Source organism: Balaenoptera ricei, chromosome 3, assembly GCF_028023285.1.
Source record: "Balaenoptera ricei isolate mBalRic1 chromosome 3, mBalRic1.hap2, whole genome shotgun sequence".
Lineage (NCBI taxonomy): Eukaryota > Metazoa > Chordata > Mammalia > Artiodactyla > Balaenopteridae > Balaenoptera > Balaenoptera ricei.
The window spans coordinates 107,080,671-107,103,596 of record NC_082641.1 but is presented as its reverse complement, the minus strand read 5'-3'; the positions used below and the strand labels follow the sequence as shown (position 1 = coordinate 107,103,596).

Below are 22,926 nucleotides of genomic sequence, written 5' to 3'. Positions count from 1 at the left end.
TCTACTTTGACCTGCTAGGTTGGGCAGAATCTAAACCATTTTATACAAGGCAACTGTAGAATGAGCTTTATTTTTTTCCTAGTCCTGGTTCCTTCTAAGCATTGAAGTCAATTAGTAGAAACTGTGAGTCAATGTGTTTATGGAATTACATGATTTATTACCCACGTCAGCTTGAGAAGAATTGGTGGGAAAAGGGACAAGTTAGCAGTAGCCAGACACTTTTGCCAACATAAAATTTCAAAATTAATCCTTTATACATAAGACAGCATTTCCCTTTCATAATTCTGTTCCATTATTTGTGGCCTAGGGGTCTTCCAAAACTTCTCCCAGAACCTCCCTCAAGGTGATGCCAAATAGTTTCTGTTTACTGTACTTCCTTCTCATGTTGGCTTTCCCAAAATATGTTGTTTCCATGGAGAGAAATCCCAGTTGCCAGGGCATCTGAGAGTGGCACACATGTAGCTCACCCTGTGCTCCATTTAACCAGATGCCAAATTTTGAGATCCCCAAAATGTAATTCCATGGTTCTGCCTGTTTCTCTTTGGTTTTGTCTTCTCTCTTTCTATGAGATCTGGCACATCTAGACAGTTTAGCCTGAATTTATTACTTTAATTCCTTGATATTTTCCCATCTTATTATAAATTGATGCCCCTTTGAATTGATCCTCTAATCAACATTTTCCACTCAGCATCTACCTCTAATCATAAATTCTCAGAATTTCTATAGAATTTAAAAAACTGCTGGAGTTGGCCATTTCCCAGTATTCGTCACCAAAATGGGAAAGTACAGAACCTGCAAGAACCTCCTCAGGGACAGGTTAGGACTCCATCAGATGGAGTAAACCCAGACACAGAGCACTAAATAGTATGATTTCCGAAGAGAGAGCAGGGGCCAGGTTCACCAACAAAGAGCCCACAGAGCCCAGTGGAGGTCCTCCCATCCGTATTTCTCCTCTTCCCCCACCTTATGAAACTCTGGGCCACAGAATAGAAGCTATAATGAAACCCATACCCCAAGCTGTCTTCCAAAGAAAGCCCAAATCAGAAGAGAAGGGAGCATGTTGAGAAGCTCCATCTAAACTGTATCAGAGTACAGTTGACACTTGAATAACGTGGGGGCTAGGGACCCCTACCCTCAGCATGGGGGGAAATCTGTGTATAACTTGTAATCGGCCCTCAGTGTTCACAGTTCTCTGCATTCTCGGTTCCATGTCCACACATTTAACCAACTGCAGATAGTGTAGTTGTACTACATACACTGTAGTATTTACTACTGAAAAAAATCCATGTATAAGTGGATCTGCACAGTTCAAATGTATGTTGTTCAAGCATCAACTGTATATAAAACTCTTGAAAGAGCTGACCAAGTACTGTGTAAACAAACTGAAACAACGGCAACTGTTGCAGGTGTTCTATGGAAGCAACAACAACAGAAAAGCATACAAAAAACAGATAAATAATCAATCCAGAGTAGAGGAAAACTCCTCAAGGAACAAGAGCAAATTTCGCATAGGTATATTGTACCACAGATAACCTTAATAAAAACATGATTGAACAAGTTCAAAGTGATTATAAAAACAGAAAAAAAGACAAAAAGAGATATTGCAGAGTTAAGGGAAACAAAAAATGTGGACCAATGCAGCAAAATAAGAGAACAATTAAATAGACACAGCAAAGAACAGAGGAGATGAAAATGTAATTACTACCATAGAGAATGGACGTGAGAAAATCACAGTGAAAAAAAAGGGGGGGAGGATAAATTAACACTATTAGAGAAAAGACAAAGACCATAAACTTAAGTATAATGGGTGTTTCTGAAGTGAAGAGTCCCTAAAAATTGAATAGAAAAAAAGTATTAAACAACCAAACATTTTCCTGAAATAGAAGAAGGAACTGAATATACAGGAAGAAGTAAATCATTTTTATTTAACCTTATTGAATTTGTCAACTTAAGTAACAGAGATTCTTCAAACTGCAGATAGAAAAGGCAAGTCATGAGCAAAACAAACATTCAGTACCAACACACATTAGAATGCTGCCCTCACAGTTATAAGGACACATGTGACAAGAATGTTATACCTCAGAGTTAGTTAATTATAAAGACAATAGACAGGGCTTCCCTGGTGGCATGGTGGTTAAGAATCCTCCTGCCAGTGCAGGGAACACGGGTTCGAGCCCTGGTCCGGGAAGATCTGGCATGCCGAGGAGCAACTCAGCCAGTTGCACCAGCAACTGAGCCTGTACTCTAGAGCCCACGCGCCACAACTACTGAAGCCTGCGCACCACAACTACTGAAGCCCGCGTGCCACAACTACTGAAGCCCTCGTGCCTAGAGCCCGTGCTCCGCAACAAGAGAGGCCACCACAATGAGACCGCAACAAAGAGTAACCCCTGCTCACCGCAACTAGAGAAAGCCTGCACGCAGCAACGAAGACCCAATGCAGTCAAAAATAAATAAATAAAATAAATAAATTTATAAAAAAAAAAAAGACAATAGACATATCCTGACAAGTGAAATAATTCAGAAAGAAACTACCTGTGGGCTCTCCCTTCTTGTCTTGGGCAAAAAAAAAAAAAAACAAACAAAAACAAAAGAAACACACAACTTATCAGCAATGAAAAACAGCCAATCAAGAAATAAATGGAGAAGTGACAATAAAAACATTATTGATTCCTTTAAAGAATTAGTACTAAGTACTGTAGAGATTATGGTAAATGCCATGAACATTTAAAAAGTGAAAATAATATGAATAACAAAAATGAGTTGGAAGCATATATGGATGTTAATTGTTAATCATCATTGTATAGAATCCATTAATACTGTCTTAAAATTGTGTTTGAATTTTAACATAAAGCCAAAAGATGATACAGTTTTAGTGTTTTCATCAATTCTTAACATTAGAAAGCATTTTAGAAGATACTGAGATAATGAAAAATTGATCTGATGCGTGGAAATTGTTTCAGCTTTACTCTCTGTGAATATGCATTGAGAAATATCAATATTTGGAATGGTGTTCATACAATTACAATGATAATTCTGGATAGAAGCGTTTTTGAGTGATTTTTGTTCTTGCTATCTTATTTTCTGTGTTTCCTATCTTTTCTGTTTCCTATCACCACTTTTCTGTATTGTTCAAATTTCTGAATATGCATCAATTTTATAAAAACAAGACAGTATTCTCTTAAAATACCTTATTCCATGCAACTTTTATGTTATTTAAGTGGAAGTTATTTCTAATAAAGTTCACTTAAAAGTAAAATGCATACGCAGAAGGCTGATAATACAATTCCATTTCAATTTATAGATTAACACAACTCAATTATAAACTAACTTAATGAGTCTTTACTGATTTATATAAAAAGAATAACTTTGTTTATTGCCCCAACACAAGTAAAGACAACTTTACATATCAATTGAACCTCTAGAAACAATTTGAACCATACTTTAAATATAAGATAGTTGAAATGCTTTATTTTGACAATCATGAATGACCAACAGACCCGTTTATACTTAAGATATAACTGTCTCAAGACAGCATTTTAGAATGACTTGTCTAGTCTAGCCTAAAATGGCATGCCTGGTCTGCATTCTCAGAATATGAGGTAATTTGTGTACAAAAATGTCCATCCTCTTCCTATGAGTAGAAATACAGATTACTTCTACAGCTGTACAGGCACACTATGCCTTCACTTTCGTATGAATGAGGGAGGAGTAATAACTTCTTGTTTATTTTGAGTTAAAGCTTCATGGAAGACTTTCATAAACTGAATTTATGATTTCAGTCCAATAGAGATATCTTAATGAGATTTGGAGGAATGTGGGGCAATGGATGATCTTATTACACACTACTGGGAAAAAACTTCTTTCCCTGTTTATAACTGATTTTATTATAACAGATCAGATTACGTAATATAATAAAAAAAGAAGTTTAAAAAAATTAAACTTAAATAATTTAAAAGATATATTTAATATTTAAAATATTTATGTTGTATATTTTGTATGTTATAGATGTTTATAAAACATCTGCTGTTTTCACTTAATTCTTAGAATCTTTGAATTTGTTTTTATCTTTAATTTTTTACAATCTTATTCCTTTAACACATTCATATTTAATTTCTAAAAAGTTTTTATGCCCTAGGCCAATTTTTTTCTTAAGTATTTTACAGCCCAAGACAGTAAAATACTGTCAATAAAATAAGATAATATTCTTTCATATTTCTGCCCCATATGAACATTAGTTGCTTGCCATTTACGTGACATCCCTGGTCAAAGAAAAAGAAAATCTTTTGCTGCATAAAAACATCTGAGGAGATAGAATAATTTATTAATGTCATACAGTAAATCTAAATGTCTTTGTAATCAAGAGATTACTATTTTTTTTTTATCTCCAGATATCGATGAATGCTCCTTCCAAAATATTTGTGTCTTTGGAACATGTAATAATTTGCCTGGAATGTTTCATTGTATCTGTGATGATGGTTACGAACTGGACAGAACCGGAGGGAACTGTACAGGTATGGCCAGTTAAGGGCCTAATTGTGTTCTTATTAGTTGAAATGAACATTTTGTGCTAGATATAGAAGTTCCTCAGATTTCTGCTTAGCCTGCTATGCCTTGGGCTATGCATTTTTTTGAAAAAGAAAATTACATTCTGATACATTTACTGTTTTATTATTTTTTTATTAATTTTTATTGGAGTATGGTTGCTTACAATGTTGTGTTAGCCTCCACTACACAACAAAATGAATCAGCCATACACAGACAGATATCCCCTCCCTTTTGGACTTCCCTACCATTTAGGTTACCACAGTGCATTAGGTAGAGTTCCCTGTGCTATACAGTATGTTCCCAACAGTTGTCTATTTTATACATAGTGTCAATAATGTATATGTGTCAATCCCAGTCTCCCAATTCCTCACACCCCACCCCTTTCCCCCTTGGCTGATACATTTATTTTTAACTATGGAATTGATCCATTGTAATATAAACAACTTAATATTAAATATCCAACACGAAATTAGTAAAATATTTCTTTGTATATATTTATGATGTCCACATATATGTACAAATATATAATACATATGTTTAAGTTTAATTAAGCAAACAGTGATAAAATGTTTTTCTTCAGAATTGCAATGTTTCATTATAATTTATTTATTAAGGGTATTAAATGATATCATCATGAATACTGTGTGACTGATCTATGGAAACTGCTTTAGGTGTATACAAGTATTGCATTTTTATTTCATTGTTCTGAGTCCCTCCTAAAGATTTTTAGTCTACTGACTTGCAAAATTTCCACCAAATTCTTTGGAACAGCAGTATGCACAAGGAAAGTAAAGATGTTAATGTGGGCATTTAAATGTTTTTCCTAGATATTGATGAATGTGCAGATCCGATAAACTGTGTGAACGGCCTATGTGTCAACACTCCTGGTCGCTATGAGTGTAACTGTCCACCCGATTTCCAGCTGAACCCCACCGGTGTGGGTTGTGTTGGTAAGCGAAAGCTATATGAAACAAATGAATAGAAGTACATAGAGTTAAATACTCATACTTTCTTGTGATGACCACTTACTACAGTTAACTTGAGAACAAAATAGTAGTCCTTTACCTTAAGAAACTCTAGATTACCAAAATATATGGTCACTTTTATCCTGCTTATCTTCCAAGTCATATTTTGAAACAGGAATTTTTGAGACATCTGCTCCCACCACCTCCTCTCACAGACTTGGGAACCAGGGCCCTAGAGGTGCAGTCATTTGTTCAAGGTCTCAGAGCTTGCAGACGGCAGAGCTGAAGCAGTGTCTCGAGTGGCCTGGCCCCCTGTCCAGTACATTGGCCAGGACGGATGTGTTTGAAATGTGGAATCAGTTTTACAAAATGAATATGTTTCAGGTTTATGCATGACAGCTGACAGGCAAGCAGTTAATGGCATTTATAGGACCGTTTCAGGTATATATTTTTCAAAACCAAGAAAATATGGAATAAAATTTGAGTTAGCTATGATTAAATTCCCATTAAAATTTCTAGTAAGGTTGTTTGTGCCTTTTTCTTCTGCAAATTATTTTCAAAATGACTTACAAATATAAAAAATTTAAAAGGCTCACTGGATGCCTATGGCAGATAACAAGGACTATTTTTCCTGTTACCAAGGGCTAAGAATATGCAAACTCTGTGGGCTTTAGATATCAAATAAAGTAACTTACAGTCCCATACGGAAACATAAGGAAAAATATTCAGTGCCTCATTATCTTCAGTGGCAAGAATTTAGAAGCCATATTTGGAGAGTGGATAGATTGAAAAAGAATTGCAGTTGAATACTGTGGAGTTGACGGATTGGATGTTATAAAGATGGAATGAGGTATACGACAAAATACCATTTATAGAAATTTAAAATGTGCACATGAAAACAAAACCACTAATTTTGCAGGAGCACAGACCAAAAAAATAATATTAAACACATTCATATGGTTGGGTAGGGAATGAGGAATGAGAATGGAGAGCAGGGATAAAAGAGAGAGAATGGGAGGGAAGGAGGAAGGAAGGATGAATGAATACAGGCCTAGTAAGAGCAGAACCATGAGTTAACACCTCTGTCTGCACCTGAGATTCAGCAACAAAAACAAAACCAAAAAAAAAAAAAATGAGAAAAGTAAAATAATAAAAAGCTGCCCAAGTGATTATAATGTGCAGCTGGAGATGAAAACTACCTGATAGACTGAAATAAGGACTTTGGATTTTACTCTGATTGAGGTGGGACATCACTGGGAGTGGCCCGACCTAAGGTAGTGCTTCTGAAGGATGACTCCCGCTATGGTGGGAAAAATAGACTATAGTTGGGTCCAGAGATGAGTTAGGAAACAATTGCAATAGTCCAGGTGAGGGATGATGGTGGCTTGAACTCGGGTTGTAGTGATTTGGAAGCAGTAGTAAGTCATCAGATTCCAGATATATTTTGAAAATAGTGTTGACAGACCTTATTACTGGATTGAATAAGGCATGATAAGTAAGGATTCAAAGTTTGACTGCAAGGTATAGGGCCTGAGCAATTAAAAAATTGGAGTTTCTGTTTATTGAAAACGCAGAAGCCTGGGAGAGGATTGGAGCAGGTTTCGTATGTGCGGGAAAGCGTATCAAGTGTTTTATTTTAGACGTGTTAACCCTAAAATACCTTAGACATCTAAGAGGAGAAATCAAATACTAGGCACATGGCAGAAAGATCTGAGTTCAGGGGAGAGGTGAAAGATGGAACCACAAATTTGATAGTATTTAAAGTCATGGAACTAATGAGGTGATCTAGATGGTAATTATAGATAGAGACAAGACAAAGTCTGAGATTCATTGATCTCTTAAGTAGCCTCCCTAAAGTTGTTACAGACTGGCTTTCCCAAAACCTGCAAAACTCAATGTGCAAGTTGAAACTAAACTGTGGGAGAATGGAGATTATGGGGAGGAGAGGAAGGAGATGGCGTTATCAATATTTCAGTGATAGGATACGTTGCTTTAAATTAACTTATATTGGATTTCACTCCCTTTATTGATAAACTCATACTATAGATTGATTATAGGAAACATTTTCTGCAATCATATTATTAAAGGTCCAGAATGTCCCAGATGAGTAATTGCTTACTATCTTGTTTAGTCCATGATCTATAGGGATGTCTAGACGTAGAAAAGTGTGATTTATTTAATTCCTGCAACTCAGTCTTGAAAAAGTTTAAAGCAAGAGATTATTCTGTTCTGGGGATTAATGTACAGAATCTGAATTTCATCATTTGAGTGACCATTCTCCCAAAAAGGCATTCTTACTCTAATAAGGACAATTTTAAGCTCTTGTGTTGCCCTGCAGACAATCGCGTGGGCAACTGTTACCTGAAGTTCGGTCCTCGGGGCGACGGGAGTCTCTCCTGCAACACTGAGATCGGGGTGGGCGTCAGCCGCTCGTCCTGCTGCTGCTCTCTGGGGAAGGCCTGGGGGAACCCCTGCGAGACCTGCCCCCCCGTCAACAGCAGTGAGTATGGGACGGAAGAAGAGGAAGGAAACGCTGGTAGCTGAGGGCTAGCTGCCCTTTTCTTCTGCTGCTAGGGGGTGAGGGAGGTAGTGAGGGTCAGAACTTTGAATCTGGACTACTTTCCACGACTGTGCTGAAACCAGCCAAGAGTGTGTCATATAAAAGGAATCTGAATTCCTCTCTTCTCACTGTTTTTCTTGATAATGCTAAAAAGAAAAAACGGTTTTGAACCACAATCCAATATGAATGATGATAATATCAATTCTCCCTGGTGTCACAGATAAAGGCCATTCCTGCTTCTTTTCCACAGTTGTTTTAGTTCAGGGTCATAGATGAGTTGTATTCCTCAAGTCCAGTCATATGATGCCTTAAATTGAAATGTATGTCCTGATATGAACATAGGTGAAACTTTTGAATTGTTGAGTCTTTTAGTTTTTATTTACTACCCAAAAAGGTTGTGATATAAATTGTCTGAAAATAATTTTTTTCTTTAATGAAAAGCAAATGGGTTTTGTTATTCTACTTTGTATATAATTTATGAAGTAATGATCTTACTTCAAGTAAAATGTAATGTACTTTTAAAGATAATGTATTTGAAAAGGCACTAAGGAAAATGTAGATACACCCTTTAGGATGTGTGCTTTGAGCCTGGCAGTTGTTAAGTGCTAATTCACCGTCAGCCTCTTGCACACAGGTATCAAATTTCTTTTTTTCCATTGTTTTGCAGCTGAATATTACACTTTGTGTCCTGGAGGTGAAGGCTTCAGACCTAACCCCATCACAATCATCTTAGAAGGTGAGCGTACCTCTAATTGTCAACCAGATTTAAACAAGGTAAAGAACTTACTTTAGAGAAAATCTGGTAGAAAAGTTGGTGTGGAACAGTCCCAACAAGATTATTTTGCAAAATTACAGATGGACAATTACCAGTCTGCTGAATAACCATTTGTAAATCAGAAAGATTTGACCTATTGCAGTGACCTGATGTGTGATTGTTCTGCAGAGAAACTCTTTTTATTATTATTATATTTATTTTATTATCCCCAACTTGAATCACCCTCAGCTTGCTGTAATTACTCTTCTCAGATTATAGCAAAGTTCCATGACAAAGTCAAGAAAGTTCATGGTCAGAATAAACCTCCCATCTAAGCGTGCATTCACTTGGATGTGTGGAAGTCTGCAGGTCTTACAGTATCACACATTTGAAAGCTCTCAGAGTAACTCTGGTCTTTCATGATGGTATCTGAGCTGTCTCCCCTTTTGCAGATATTGATGAATGCCAGGAGTTACCAGGTCTCTGCCAGGGTGGAAACTGTATCAACACTTTCGGGAGCTTCCAGTGTGAGTGCCCTCAAGGCTACTACCTCAGTGAGGAAACCCGCATCTGTGAAGGTGAGATAAATTTATACCTAAGAATTACTAGTGCTATTTAAAACAAAATTACTGGTCAGGCCTGGAGAAAAGGGTCCATCTTCAAATTTTATCAAAGGATATGTTGAGACTGGTTCATAGCTTTTTTCTTTTCCTATCAATGCTGCTAAGTTGTATGATGATAGATAAATTAATTTACAGATTATTTGCCACAATTTACCATTATTTTTCTCTGAGTAAATGGGTTGGTAATAAGTGGGGGAAGCTGGAATAGTATGAAAACATTCAGTATCAACATAAGTTATTAGTTCAAATACCAATAAATTATATTTTATATAGCAAAATAGGTAAGTTGAAATGCAACCATTAGACTAATATTTTCAGTAACTTTTAAATGTTGGACAACATAGTATGAAGCTGTTCAGAGGTTATGCAGATGCCTTTCTTGGTTCCATCCCCAACTTCTCACGTGGTGGTGTAATCATCCTTTTAGAGGCCTGTCTCCCCACTAGACTGGGAGCTTCTTGAAGCAAGGTCCACATCTATTTCATCTTTATAGCTGCAAGTTCTAGCTTACAGTAGAATCTCAGTATTTATTTATGGAATGAATGAATGCATGCTTCTAAAAAATGAACATTAAACATGTAATGTAATTGTTTCCATTATAACCTTTCTTTTGGAACATGTTAGATAAATGCATCTGGAAGAAATATGATTTAATAAGGAGAATACCCAGCAGCTGTGCTACTTCTAGCATCTCTGAATGGGTGCTAATTTGAAAGGAGCTATCAAGAAAAATGCTTTCCTAACTGCATTCAGTTTAAAGTTGACACTAAAATTTGGTTTTCAATGACATAAGAGTAAAGTAGCTTTAAAGCAATTCCATTTGAAGAATATGAAATTTCAATTAAAAAGTATAGGTGCCATTTATTTTTTGCCACTTTGGAATAGTTTATTTTGATTATCTTTATTTTTGAATGTTAGGTTTTTATTCTTCAGAAGAAGGACATATCTTATATCATGTAAATGCATATTTGGGGGCATTTCCTATGTAATTGCTTTAAATTCTAAATTTTATAAAAATAAGATAAATTCTATAAAAATATGAAATTGGGGAATCAGCCATATGCTTTGTTCAGTAGTTTAAGTGATATAAATTCATGGGGAAAATATTTACTAATTAATGGATATTCTTGCATCCTCTAGATATTGATGAGTGTTTTGCACATCCTGGTGTGTGTGGACCTGGGACTTGCTACAACACCCTGGGAAATTACACCTGCATTTGCCCACCTGAATACATGCAGGTCAATGGAGGCCACAACTGTATGGGTAGGTAAAGGTCTCTGAGATTGATTAGGTCACAGTTGCTGGCTTCCTGGCCAACAGTTATCTCTCAGATACTTACATCTCAGAATTATTATTCAGAAAGTTTGGAAGTTAAATCTTTATGAATAGTGAAGTATTTCAAAGTCTTATTATAAACTTCTGGGTCTGTATCATATTTTTGAACTTTGGCTACGTAGTTGCATGTTACAAAGCATGAGTCAGGTAGAAAATTTCATCAAATATTGTAAATATATATTCTTAAATAATTTTTATTTTCCATTCATGTAAAGTGAACATTATTTTATGAATAAGAGAACATTTAAAACTTAACATGTAATGCTTTTTAAATTAAATACATTTGAATAGAGAAGTATCTATTAACTTTGTCCCCCCCAAGAAAATTGTAAATGAAACCCCTTATTTAAAAACAGGAAAGATGCTTATCTAAAAATGATTTGTGTTCAGCTTAAGGAATTATTTAAAGATACCTCCAAACGACCGTGAAAATTTTCAGAGTTAATCGAGGAAGTTTGGTGTGTCCAGGTGTGTGGGGTTTGCTATTAGCTGCTTGCTGATAGGCTCGGTTGGCTTACTTGTTTTTCTCTATGTAGACATGAGAAAAAGCTTCTGCTACCGAAGCTATAATGGAACCACTTGTGAGAATGAGTTGCCTTTTAATGTGACAAAGAGGATGTGCTGCTGCACATACAATGTGGGCAAAGCCTGGAACAAACCTTGTGAACCGTGCCCAACGCCAGGAACGGGTAAGCACACAGCTCCTGCTTCTGCTGCAGGCCGAGTCAGTGACACAGGTATACATGTAACAGTAGAGGAAAAGCAAAAAGTACTAAAAGTATGGAAAGCAGACACACTCCGTTCTGAAAATACCCAAGAGGTCATATGGCTCGGTTTCTCAAGCAGCCCTCTTTGGGATTCAAACACTAATTCCTGAGATGTCTGTTGAGTAGGAGTCTGGATCCTGAAAATAAGCCCCAGTGCTGAAATTAAAATTTATAACGCTAGTCCATTTAAACTCATTATCTTAAACCATGCTGCTTAATTATTCTTTTATTCATAAAGCAAGTATTTATTGAGAAACTATTGTGTGTCATCGTGCTATATTTAGAAGGTGTCATTTTGATTTGAAAATTTGTGGTCATTTAAAGTCCAGCAAGCTCAGTAAGTATCTTTTTAGTTCAACCTTGGAAAATATGCAAAAAATGGATTTGATGAGCAAACTTAACATAAAAGCAATGTAGTGTCAAAGTTTTCCTTATGCATCATTTCCCTCAAACTTACCTGAAATTTTTAGGCAGAAAAGAGAGCTGGTCTTTACACAGTAAAATTTTTCTCCAAGCACAGATTCTTTTGAAAGAAAAACTGAACGGTAATACAGACAAGAGCAAAAAAATCGTCTTAAAATTGTTGCCCACTCAGGTTCTTTTATGACCTGAGAAGGGATCACTCTTAATAGTTGTAGATACTAAGAGTTGAACCAATAGGACAAATAAGAAACAATGGTTATGCGTTTGTTACCAAATACAGTATTACTTAGGGTATATTTATTAAAATGTTTCATTTAACATGATGAAACTAAGGAGAGACATGGTGAAAAGTGACATATGGGGCCTTTCTCAGTGGCTCAAATTCAGTGGGCAAATGGATTTTCTCTTTTTTCTTTTTTTTTTAATTGAAGTATAATTAATATACAATATTATTTTCAGGATTACAACATAGTGATTTGACATTTATATACATTATGGATTGATCTCTACAATAAGTCTAGTAACCATATGTCCCCATGCAAAGTTATTGCAATTTTATTGACCATTCCTTATGGATACATTACTTTCCTGTGACTTATTTATTTTATAGCTGGAAATCTGTACCTCTTAATCCCTCACGTCTATTTTGCCCAACCCCCAACTCCCTTCCCCTCTGATGACCACCAGTTTTTCTTTATAACTACGATTCTGTTTCTGTTTTGTTTTGTTCATTTGTTTTGTTTTTTAGATTCCACATATAAGTGAAGTCATACATTGCTTGTCTTTCTTGGTCTCACTTATTTCACGTAGCAAAATGCCCTCTAGATTCATCTATGTTGTTGAAAGTGGCAAGATTTCATTCATTATTATGGCTGAGTAATATTCCATTGTGTATATATATGTGTGTGTGTATATATACATACAATATATCACATCTTGTTTATCACATCATCCATCAGTGGACACTTAGGTTGCTTCCATATCTTGGCTATTGTAAATAATACTGCAGAGAACATAAAAATGTATATATCTTTTTGAGTTACTGTTTTGTTTTCTTCACGTAAATACTCAGAGGTGGAATTGCTGAATTGTATGGCAGTTTTTATTTTTAATTTTTTAAGAAACCTCCATACTGTTTTCCGTAGTGGCTGCACCAATTTACATTCCCACCAATGGTACACAAGGATTCCCTTTTCTCCTCGTCCTCACCAACACTTGTTATGTGTGGTCTTTTTGATAATAGCCATACTGACAGGTGTGAGGTGATATCTCACTGTGGTTTTGACTTGCCTTCCCCTGATGATCACTGACATAGAGCATCTTTTCTTGTGTCTGTCGGCCATCTGTATGTCTTCCTTGGAAAAATGTCTATTCAAGTCCTCTGCCCATTTTTAACTAGATTGTTTGTATTTTTTATATTGAGTTGTGACCACTCTTTGTATATTTCAATATTAACCCCTTATTGGATATATCATTTGCAAATATCTTCTCCCATTCAGTAGATTGCCTTTTCATTTTGTAGATGATTTCCTTCACTGTGCAAAAGGTTTTTCGTTTGATGTAGTCCCATTTGTTTATTTTTGCTTTTCTTTCCCTTGCCTGAGGGCTTTTCTTTCCCTTGCCTGAGGAGACAGATTCAAAAAAAATATTGCTAAGACCAGCGTCAAAGAGCATACTGCTTATGTTTTCTACTAGGAGTTTATGGTTTCCAGTCTTACATTTAAGTCTCTAATGTATTCTGAGTTTATTTTTTTATATGGTGTAAGAAAGTGGCCGGTTTCAATCTTTTGCAAGTGTCTGTATAGTTTTCCCAGCACCATTTATTGAAGAGACTGTGTTTTCCCCACTGTATAATCTGGGCTCCTGTGTCATAAATTAAGTGATCACATAAGTGTGGGTTTACTTCTGGACTCTCTATTCTGTTCCATTGATTTATGTGTTTGTTTTTGTACCAGCACCATACTGTTTTGATGACTGTAGCTTTGTAGTATACTTTGAAGTCAGGGATCTTGATACCTCCAGCTTTGTCCTTCTTTCTTAATACATTATTGACTGGGGGATTTTTGCAGAAACTAATGCCTGTGGCCGTAATACATCTCCAGTCAAAAATGTGTTAAGATTGCTTTGGCACAAGTGGATTTTCTTAGCTCTATCTTGCCCTAGTTTTGTTCCAAAAAAACAAATAGGAACATTTTTATAATTCTGTAATTTGAAAACTTCACCAGTTAGAAATTGAAAATCATTGGTTTGGGGAATTAAATATTACTTTTTTAGGTGAGAGGAAGTAAAGGGCTTAGGTTTGATAGACTGGTCTGTATTTAAATCACAGCTCTGCCATGATTATTTATCCTTTCTGAAACTGATTCCTCATATGCTAAATAAGGATAATAAATCAGTGATGACAGTGACTAATTGATATGGTTATAAGGACGATCATTTATTTATTTATTTTTGGTTGCGCTGGGTCTTAGTTGCAGCAGGCAGGCTCCTTAGTTGTGGCATACCAACTGTTAGTTGCCGCATGCATGTGGGATCTAGCTCCCTGACCAGGGATCGAACCCGGCCCCCCTGCACTGGGAGCATGGAGTCTTAACCACTGCACCACCAGGGAAGTCCCTATAGTGATGATTAAGTGAGATGATGTATACAAATTACAATTTGCATATTGCCACGCAGTTAGAAGCCATTAAATTGAGCACCTGTGATGTGCCTCTCTATATGTTCTGGATGCTTGGTGAATATTGGTGGATGAAGTAGACAAAGTCCCTCCCCAGATAGCACTTGGAGTATAGTCTGCAGTATGTGTTTACTTGATACTGTTTTCAAGAGTTTTATTCATGTGTGTAGCAGTGGGCATTAGAAGAAATATGCTTCTTAAAAATTAGACTATTAGTTTGGTGAATTATGTGGAGTGACTCTCATAGTCTCTATTTTATTCCACGATGCATTGTTTTCAATGCCTCAAATTTCACATTCCAACAAATAGACATTTATGTTAAAAAAAGACAAAATTCATGTCTCATTCATTACTCACTGTTAACATGTTTCACCACTACAAAATTATTTTTGCATGCCTATGCCTTTGTGCAATTCTAATCCCTTTTTAAATTTGTACACTAACCTGGTTTTTCAATCTACCTAAATCGGATCATTTTTAAAGCCCTCCATATCCAAATAAAAAGAATATAAATGCCTAAAGTAGATATTTTGAATCTTATAATGATTTACTTCTAATATCAGAGCAGTAAAAAGTTAATGATGATAATAATAAGAATAGCAATAATAATAATGATAAAGTATGCCTAGATTCACTCCTTGCAGAAGCTGGCATTGTTATCAAATAAATATAATTGAAATTAAAATGTCTCATTGTGAATAATATAAAATATATCTGTCAGTAAAAGTAATACTATGTAAAATGTTATTTTGAAGGAGTTTGAGAATTTTAAGAGCGCATTTGCTTTGTTTATATTTTAAAGCTGACTTTAAAACCATATGTGGAAATATTCCTGGATTCACCTTTGACATTCACACTGGAAAAGCTGTTGGTGAGTTTTTTCTAAAGTATGTTTATTTTAATACATACACGTAGCATTTTGTAAAAATTTGTTCAGTGTTTTTAAAGTCTAAAGTACCATAAAAGATAATAATCTGTATTTGGATCTAATATAGTTAGACAAGAAAGAAATAACATGTTTACAACCTCTAACCAAGTGTTAACAGTGGGATTAGTACATCAACATAGTCTGGTGATTGAGTTATGATAGTTATGTGACTATCTCAAGATTTCGTACATATCAAGCTGAAACTTTAGTTTTCCTCTTCATGAATATTGTATTACATGACTCTAAATAATCCACTTTATTTTAACCTTTACCGTCTGTTTTCATAAGTATACGTTTAAGTTTTGGGTGTATTTTTACAGTATTCCTTTCTCCCAATCTACTTATGAATTTGCAGAATTATTAATTATATAAATCACTTCCTCCTGAATGTACTTCCTGTTGCACAATCTACTTTTCTTCCGCAAAGATTAAATAAACAATATAATTTTAAGTGTCCATTATCAGTGCATGTATAACAAAGGACATAAAATTAAAAAAATATAGCTGGCTTTATCAGATGCCTGATAGCAATTTGGGGAGCCTGACATGTAACTTAAGAGGAAGCTTGATTCCCTAGGAAGTTCATTTGCTAAATTGACACTAATATCACTTGGTATATTTGATCAGCTACTTCATTTTTTTTCATCACTGTTCAAAGGATATAATATCTTATGATCTATATGCTTTCATAAACCACAAAATCATTCATACTGGTATAGAATTGATTTTTGTGACACTGAGTGTGTGTTTTCACTCCAGTGTACACATAGTATTATTCAAGGTTTTACGGTGAATACATTAAGGAGAACCCTGTATATTTGATCACATCTGTTCAATTGCAGACATTGATGAATGTAAAGAGATTCCAGGCATTTGTGCAAATGGTGTGTGTATTAACCAGATTGGCAGTTTCCGCTGTGAATGCCCTACGGGATTCAGCTACAATGACCTGCTCCTGGTCTGTGAAGGTAATCTGAATGATGTGTGACCTTATCCAAAAAAGTTTGGCAGACATAACTGGTTTTTCGACAGTTTTCTGATTTTTGCTGTTTCTTCTACAACATTTGGGAGTTGATCACCAAATTGGTTAAGTGAATATAATACTGATGCAGTAACGAAGTTTTAAAAACGGAATTGTTGCTCTTTCAGATATTGATGAGTGCAGCAACGGTGATAACCTCTGCCAGCGAAATGCCGACTGCATCAACAGTCCCGGCAGCTACCGCTGCGAGTGCGCTGCAGGTTTCAAACTTTCACCCAACGGAGCCTGTGTAGGTAAGAAAGAGAATGACTCGTTCTTTGACACTGAGCACAATGTTCTTTATACTTCCTGCACTAAAAACTGTCCATGCTTTCCTATCAAAAAAGGTATTTTCTTTGTCTGGTTTTGGTATCAGGGTGATGGTGGCCTCATAGAATGAATTTGGGAGTGTTTCTCCCTCTGCTATATTTTGGAAGAGTTTGAGAAGGATAGGTGTTAGCTCTTCTCTAAATGTTTGATAGAATTCGCCTGTGATGCCATCTGGTCCTGGGCTTTTGTTTGTTGGAAGATTTTTAATCACAGTTTCAATTTCAGTGCTTGGGATTGGTCTGTTCATATGTTCTGTTTCTTCCTGGTTCAATCTTGGAAGGTTGTACCTTTCTAAGAATTTGTCCATTTCTTCCAGGTTGTCCATTTTATTGGCATAGAGTTGCTTGTAGTATTCTCTCATGATCCTTTGTATTTCTGCTGTGTCAGTTGTAACTTCTCCTTTTTCATTTCTAATTTTATTGATTTGAGTCCTCTCCCTTTTTTTCTCAATGAGTCTGGCTAAAGGTTTATCAATTTTATCTTCTCAAAGAACCAGTTTTTAGTTTCATTAATCTTTGCTATTGTTTTCTTCGTTTCTATTTCATTTATTTCTGCTTTGATCTTTATTATTTCTTTCCTTCTACTAACTTTGGGTTTTGTTTGTCCTTCTTTTTCTAGTTGCTTTAGGTGTAAGGTTAGGTTGTTTATTTGAGATTTTTTCTTGTTTCTTGAGGTAAGATTGTATTGCTATAAACTTCCCTCTTAGAACTGCTTTTGCTGCCTCCCATAGGTTTTGGGTCGTCGTGTTTTCATTGTCATTTGTTTCTAGGTATTTTTTGATTTCCTCTTTGAGTTTTTCAGTGATCTCTTGGTTATTTTTATTAGGACATGTATGTGGAATCTAGAAAATGGTATCAATGAACCTATTTGCAAAGTAGAAATAGAGACACAGACATAGAGACCAAATATACGGATACCAAGGGGGGAAGGGAGGGTAGGATGGATTGGGAGATTGGGATTGACATATATACACTACTATGTACAAAATAGATAAGTAATGAGAACAGACTGTATAGCACAGGGAACTCTACTCAATGCTCTGTGGTGATCTAAGTGGGAAGGAAATCCAAGGAAGAGGGGATATATGTATACGTGTGGCTGATTCACTTTGCTGTACAGCAGAAACTAACACAACACTGTAAAACAATTATACTCCAATTAAAAAAAGAGAAAAAAGATAATTTTGAAAAGATTTTCTAAGTAAATCTATTCATTCATATTGAACCTATTTTACCATATCTTTTAGATTCTTTTGTTAGGAAAAGAAGAGCTCTCTCAATGGATTTTCCTGGAATTGGACCTAAAATAAAATAATGTCCTTGAGATACCAATCAGCATGTAAAAATTGCATGATTTAAAATTTTTTGAAAAAGTTTGGATACTTTTAAACCCTTGCTTATTTTGATTCAGCTGTTGTTATGGTTCACTTTCAGACTGTCTGTAATAATTAATAGCAGATTATAGAAACAGCGCCTGTGGAAAAAAATGAAGGAATCTTAATAAAGATCAGATATGTATAACATGTGTTTTATTTTTTGTGCTAGATCGCAACGAATGTTTAGAAATTCCTAATGTTTGCAGTCATGGCCTGTGTGTGGATTTACAAGGAAGTTACCAGTGTATCTGCCACAACGGCTTTAAGGCTTCTCAGGACCAGACGATGTGCATGGGTAAGAAGGAGGACATTAGTTTCAGGGGGTGACGTGGAGCTGAGACTCCAGAAGAGATTTCAGTTCGGTCACTCGCCACAAGTAACTACCAAGTCTCTGTCAGAAACAGTCTTAACAAAAAATGAGTTCTGTGAAACTGTTTATGGTTTTATTCAATGTAAAATTTGCAAGCAGGACACACCACAATATGTTCTTGGGTTCAGTGTTTACAGCCTTTTTCCCCAGGTGACTTTCACATGCTTATTAACCTGAGCTCTGGGACACTCAGGGTTACGTTGAGATCACCACGGTACCAGCTGCCCATTTACCCCCCTCTCAAGAAAGCCTTTTGGCTTCCCACTCAAGAAAGCCTTTTGGAATGCAAGAATACAAGGGAGTAGTAACAGAGTGACAGTTTTGAAATGAATATATAAACACACACATACGTACATATGCTTCTTTCACCCGAATCATTGAATACATGAGATTTATCTGCTTGTTTTGCTTTTCAACTCTTAAAAACAATTTTTAGAAGCAAAGATAGCGGAACTTTGAAAAGCCCCAGTAGCTAATGTACAGTTAGTTAAGCAATAATTGTGTTCAGTAAGTACTTGCTGAGCTGATGATTAATAAGATTTCAAAAGCAGATGGGCTGGACACCTTGGAACTCAGCTTAAACTCCTTAAATCTGATGTCAGCCACTGGCTCATCTCCACTGAAGCACTTTGCGCTTGCAGGAGGAAAATTAAATTTAAAAGTTGGCTATTTATAATTATCATGTTCTCAGTTTAGAAAAAGCTAAAGTTGTGCATCTACTCTTTTGGTATTTAAGATACTATCTTTGTGAATCGTAAGGTCAGATTTCAGTACAGCAGAACGGCAGAACTAGTTTCCTTTATGGCATATCCATACATGAGGACCACCTGGAGAACGTCGCCATTCTTCCAGTGCCTCCTAAGAGCTCCCCTGCAGACATTTCCCATCGTCCTAGGAAAAATTCTCCAGGGAATGCTTGTGCAAAGGACACACGGAGGATGTGGCCCTATTTGCATGAACTTTCTGAGATTGCTTGCTTATATATGCTTCTCCTGGCTGTTCTCTCTGAGAGGGAGGATATGATTTGCTAAAAAACACCCTGAGATTTATGGTTCAGAAATTCATATGGTGAAAATCTGTCCTTGATCCTAACAATTCATCCATGATGAAAGTCAGCTAGACTCCTTGGTAATACCTCTCTTAAACAAAGCTTCCTTCCTAAGGAACAGTAATACCCTCTTTTTTTTTTTCAGCATCCTGGAATTCATAGTCTAGTGTCTCCTCTGTTATATACCATGACCTTTCTAAATATTAATTCCATTTTTTCAAAGGCTAATAATAATTGAACTCTAATAGACTTTTTCAATTTAGATTCCACTGATTCATAAAATTTAGGAAATTAAAGTTTACCTTTGTTGTGCTGATCAAATTAAGATATGAAAATTTCTGGGGGAGCATTTATAATGCTTAATAGAACAAATTGTTCTAGTGTTTCAAAAGATTGATTTCCTTACAATTGACAAGTGAACCTATTCATTAAAACCTCTCACTAAGGAGATAGTTGCTTGCTTAGTAGTCCAGTTCTTTTCTGCGTCGTATATGTTCCTGTAAGTCATTAAGTGGCACTTTTTCCTATAATTTTCTACTTCTGAGTTAGCTCTGCCTCATACTTACTTTCCTTAAATAAGTGTGGGTTCTTAGTATTGAATGAGGAAAATCTAAGTAAGCCAGTAGTTTAAAAAAATCTAAATGTTTAATAGGCTACGTTTTTCTAGTAAAAAATTGAATTCCTTTGAGCCAATGTTTCTTTGTAGATGTTGATGAATGTGAGCAGCATCCATGCGGAAATGGAACTTGTAAAAACACCGTTGGATCCTATAACTGTCTCTGCTACCCAGGCTTTGAACTCACTCATAATAATGATTGCCTGGGTAAGTACTCAGTCCTTTATTGCTTCTCTTTCATTTCTACACAATATCCTGAAACACAGAATAAAGCCAAAGAATAAATATTTTTATTATTCAAATTGAGCGTGTGTGCCAAAAGATATGTAATATCATTAACTAATTCCTGGTTAACTAAAGTCACGCTCTTGGCTTAAATAATCACAAGACAATCTGCTGGGTTGAATACTATGTCAATCAACCAGTCAATTCAAGGGAAAAGGCCATGCAGATGATAGTAAATATATTGGGACTGATTTATGGTTTGGGGTTATTTTTACCCCTTAGATGGGATCAAAGTTAGACCTGTTATGGGTTCAGTGTTATTACAAGTATTTCATAAAATCTATTCTTGATTTACATTCAAACACTGACAATCTACAACTGAAAAACGTCGTGTTTTGAAATTTTATTTTCTGTCAGCTTTTGAAGCAAGGGATGCCTTTTCCCACAGAAAGAGTGTGTGGTGTCTAGGTTTCCAAATCAGCCCTCAGAAACCTATTTAATCTCTGTGAGCGACTGTAAACTTTAAGTGGAAAATAAAACTGTCTTCTCTACATGGCACAGAATTTTAGCCTTTGCCTCTAACAGACAGTGATTGAAATAAAAATTGAAAGTGACTGGAGGAGGAGGAGGGGGTCCTGTAGTTGGTGGAGAAGATAGTAAAAGATACGACAACAAACACTGACAATATTTCATTTACCATGTGCCAGACACTATACTGGTGCTTTACTACATAACATCTCTTAATTCACATTATCCTGTAAGGTATGTGAAAGTAACTCAGGCCTTCTACCTTAATGGAACCATCACAGCTCAAACCCACCTCCTAATTTAATCCAATATATATTCCTCTCAGCTTTCTTTATTTTATAAAATTCTGGTGAAAAAATTTAGAGCTAACTAGACATTTTACTGAACCACCTTCTTGTCTGTAGTTTCTCAGACCCTTTGTACAGCCAGGGAGAATGAAAGATACAGATATGGCTCTGATCAAAGTCTAATCTGCAAACAAACTAAAAAATTACTCAAACGGGATCAACCCTAAGTTTAACTGAAAACCTACCACTTAAGAACTTTTTTTTCGAATTGACAGAAAAACGTGTCAGCAATTCTAGAGTGTTTTTCATAGAATTGATTTTTCTGTGTTTTTGATATGCTTCGTTATTTGTCCTTTGAATATAGTCAGCTTACCTCCAGGTAAAGTTACCTGCAAACTGGGCGGTCCAGTTAAATCCGTGTATACTCTTACCTCCAGGATGAGAACTATTTTTCAATTGGAAAGCATGGAAAGCTTCACCTTAAGCCTACAGGAGAGATCTGTGTGACCTTATTAGTCACCTGATCCTTATGATATGAGCCATTTTTCTCTGTGTTGATGAGGAATTGTAATGTAGGGTTTTGTAAATATCTACCAATGAATATGTTTTTAAGTTGCAACTTGTGACAGAATATGTGTTGAGAGCTCTCTCTGAAAAGCTAACTCCTGTTTGCTTACAGACGTAGATGAGTGCAGTTCCTTTTTTGGTCAGGTGTGCAGAAATGGACGGTGTTTTAATGAAATTGGCTCCTTCAAGTGTTTATGTAATGAAGGCTATGAACTTACTCCAGATGGCAAGAACTGTATAGGTAAGTATGTACATAATAAACAGTCTTTATGTTGTTTTGTTTTGTAAAATAATGATGTGATTTCCCCCCCACCCACCAACTTAGGGACACATTTGCATTTCATTTGGCCATCTGATTACATGACCAAGATAAATTTCATGGGAAATTTTGGTAAACGGTTTACTCAAACAGTTGGGAATGACTCGTATGCAGTGTTTTTATTGGGATAGAGCTTCAGGCTATCCGTGTCTCAATAAACGTAGACAAAGGAAAATTAGCCTCTTGCCAAATGAGTAATACACAATATGTCAAAAGTCTCTGAGGGCATATTTGCCCATAGTGACGTGGCAGATCAGAGGGCCTGAGTTGAGTTCATGTTAATATCCTTTGGCAACAATCGTCTCGTCTTTAAATCATTTTTTTCTTGTTTCTCTTTAAAGATACTAATGAGTGTGTTGCCCTTCCTGGCTCTTGCTCTCCTGGCACCTGTCAGAATTTGGAGGGATCCTTCAGATGCATCTGTCCCCCAGGGTATGAAGTAAAAAGCGAGAATTGCATCGGTAAGGCTAACGTTTATTTTGAGTCCGTGAGCTGTTTAGTATAATAAGACCTGGTATAGACTCTGTGGAAATATATTAACTCCAAACCACTGTAAGCATGCTGACCCAAGGAATTAAACATATAGCTGCCTACATCTGTTTTATTGAACCATCGGAAATGATTTGAAGGTGGAGTGGTGGGAATAAAGAATTTAAG

At 35.9% G+C, this 22,926-nt stretch overlaps 1 protein-coding gene across 1 annotated transcript in view; it reads left to right on the top strand.

Annotated features, from left to right (window-relative positions):
• Positions 1 to 22,926, top strand: part of FBN2 (fibrillin 2) — a 222,945-nt gene that overhangs the window by 170,782 nt on the left and 29,237 nt on the right. Inside the window, exons 35-48 of the mRNA XM_059919446.1 lie at positions 4,392 to 4,514; positions 5,376 to 5,498; positions 7,852 to 8,013; positions 8,741 to 8,809; positions 9,280 to 9,405; positions 10,591 to 10,716; positions 11,325 to 11,477; positions 15,458 to 15,526; positions 16,426 to 16,551; positions 16,733 to 16,858; positions 18,479 to 18,604; positions 20,434 to 20,550; positions 22,063 to 22,191; positions 22,611 to 22,730. Of these exons, the coding sequence (XP_059775429.1) occupies positions 4,392 to 4,514; positions 5,376 to 5,498; positions 7,852 to 8,013; positions 8,741 to 8,809; positions 9,280 to 9,405; positions 10,591 to 10,716; positions 11,325 to 11,477; positions 15,458 to 15,526; positions 16,426 to 16,551; positions 16,733 to 16,858; positions 18,479 to 18,604; positions 20,434 to 20,550; positions 22,063 to 22,191; positions 22,611 to 22,730 (1,695 nt within the window). The remainder of the gene's footprint in view (positions 1 to 4,391; positions 4,515 to 5,375; positions 5,499 to 7,851; positions 8,014 to 8,740; positions 8,810 to 9,279; positions 9,406 to 10,590; positions 10,717 to 11,324; positions 11,478 to 15,457; positions 15,527 to 16,425; positions 16,552 to 16,732; positions 16,859 to 18,478; positions 18,605 to 20,433; positions 20,551 to 22,062; positions 22,192 to 22,610; positions 22,731 to 22,926) is intronic.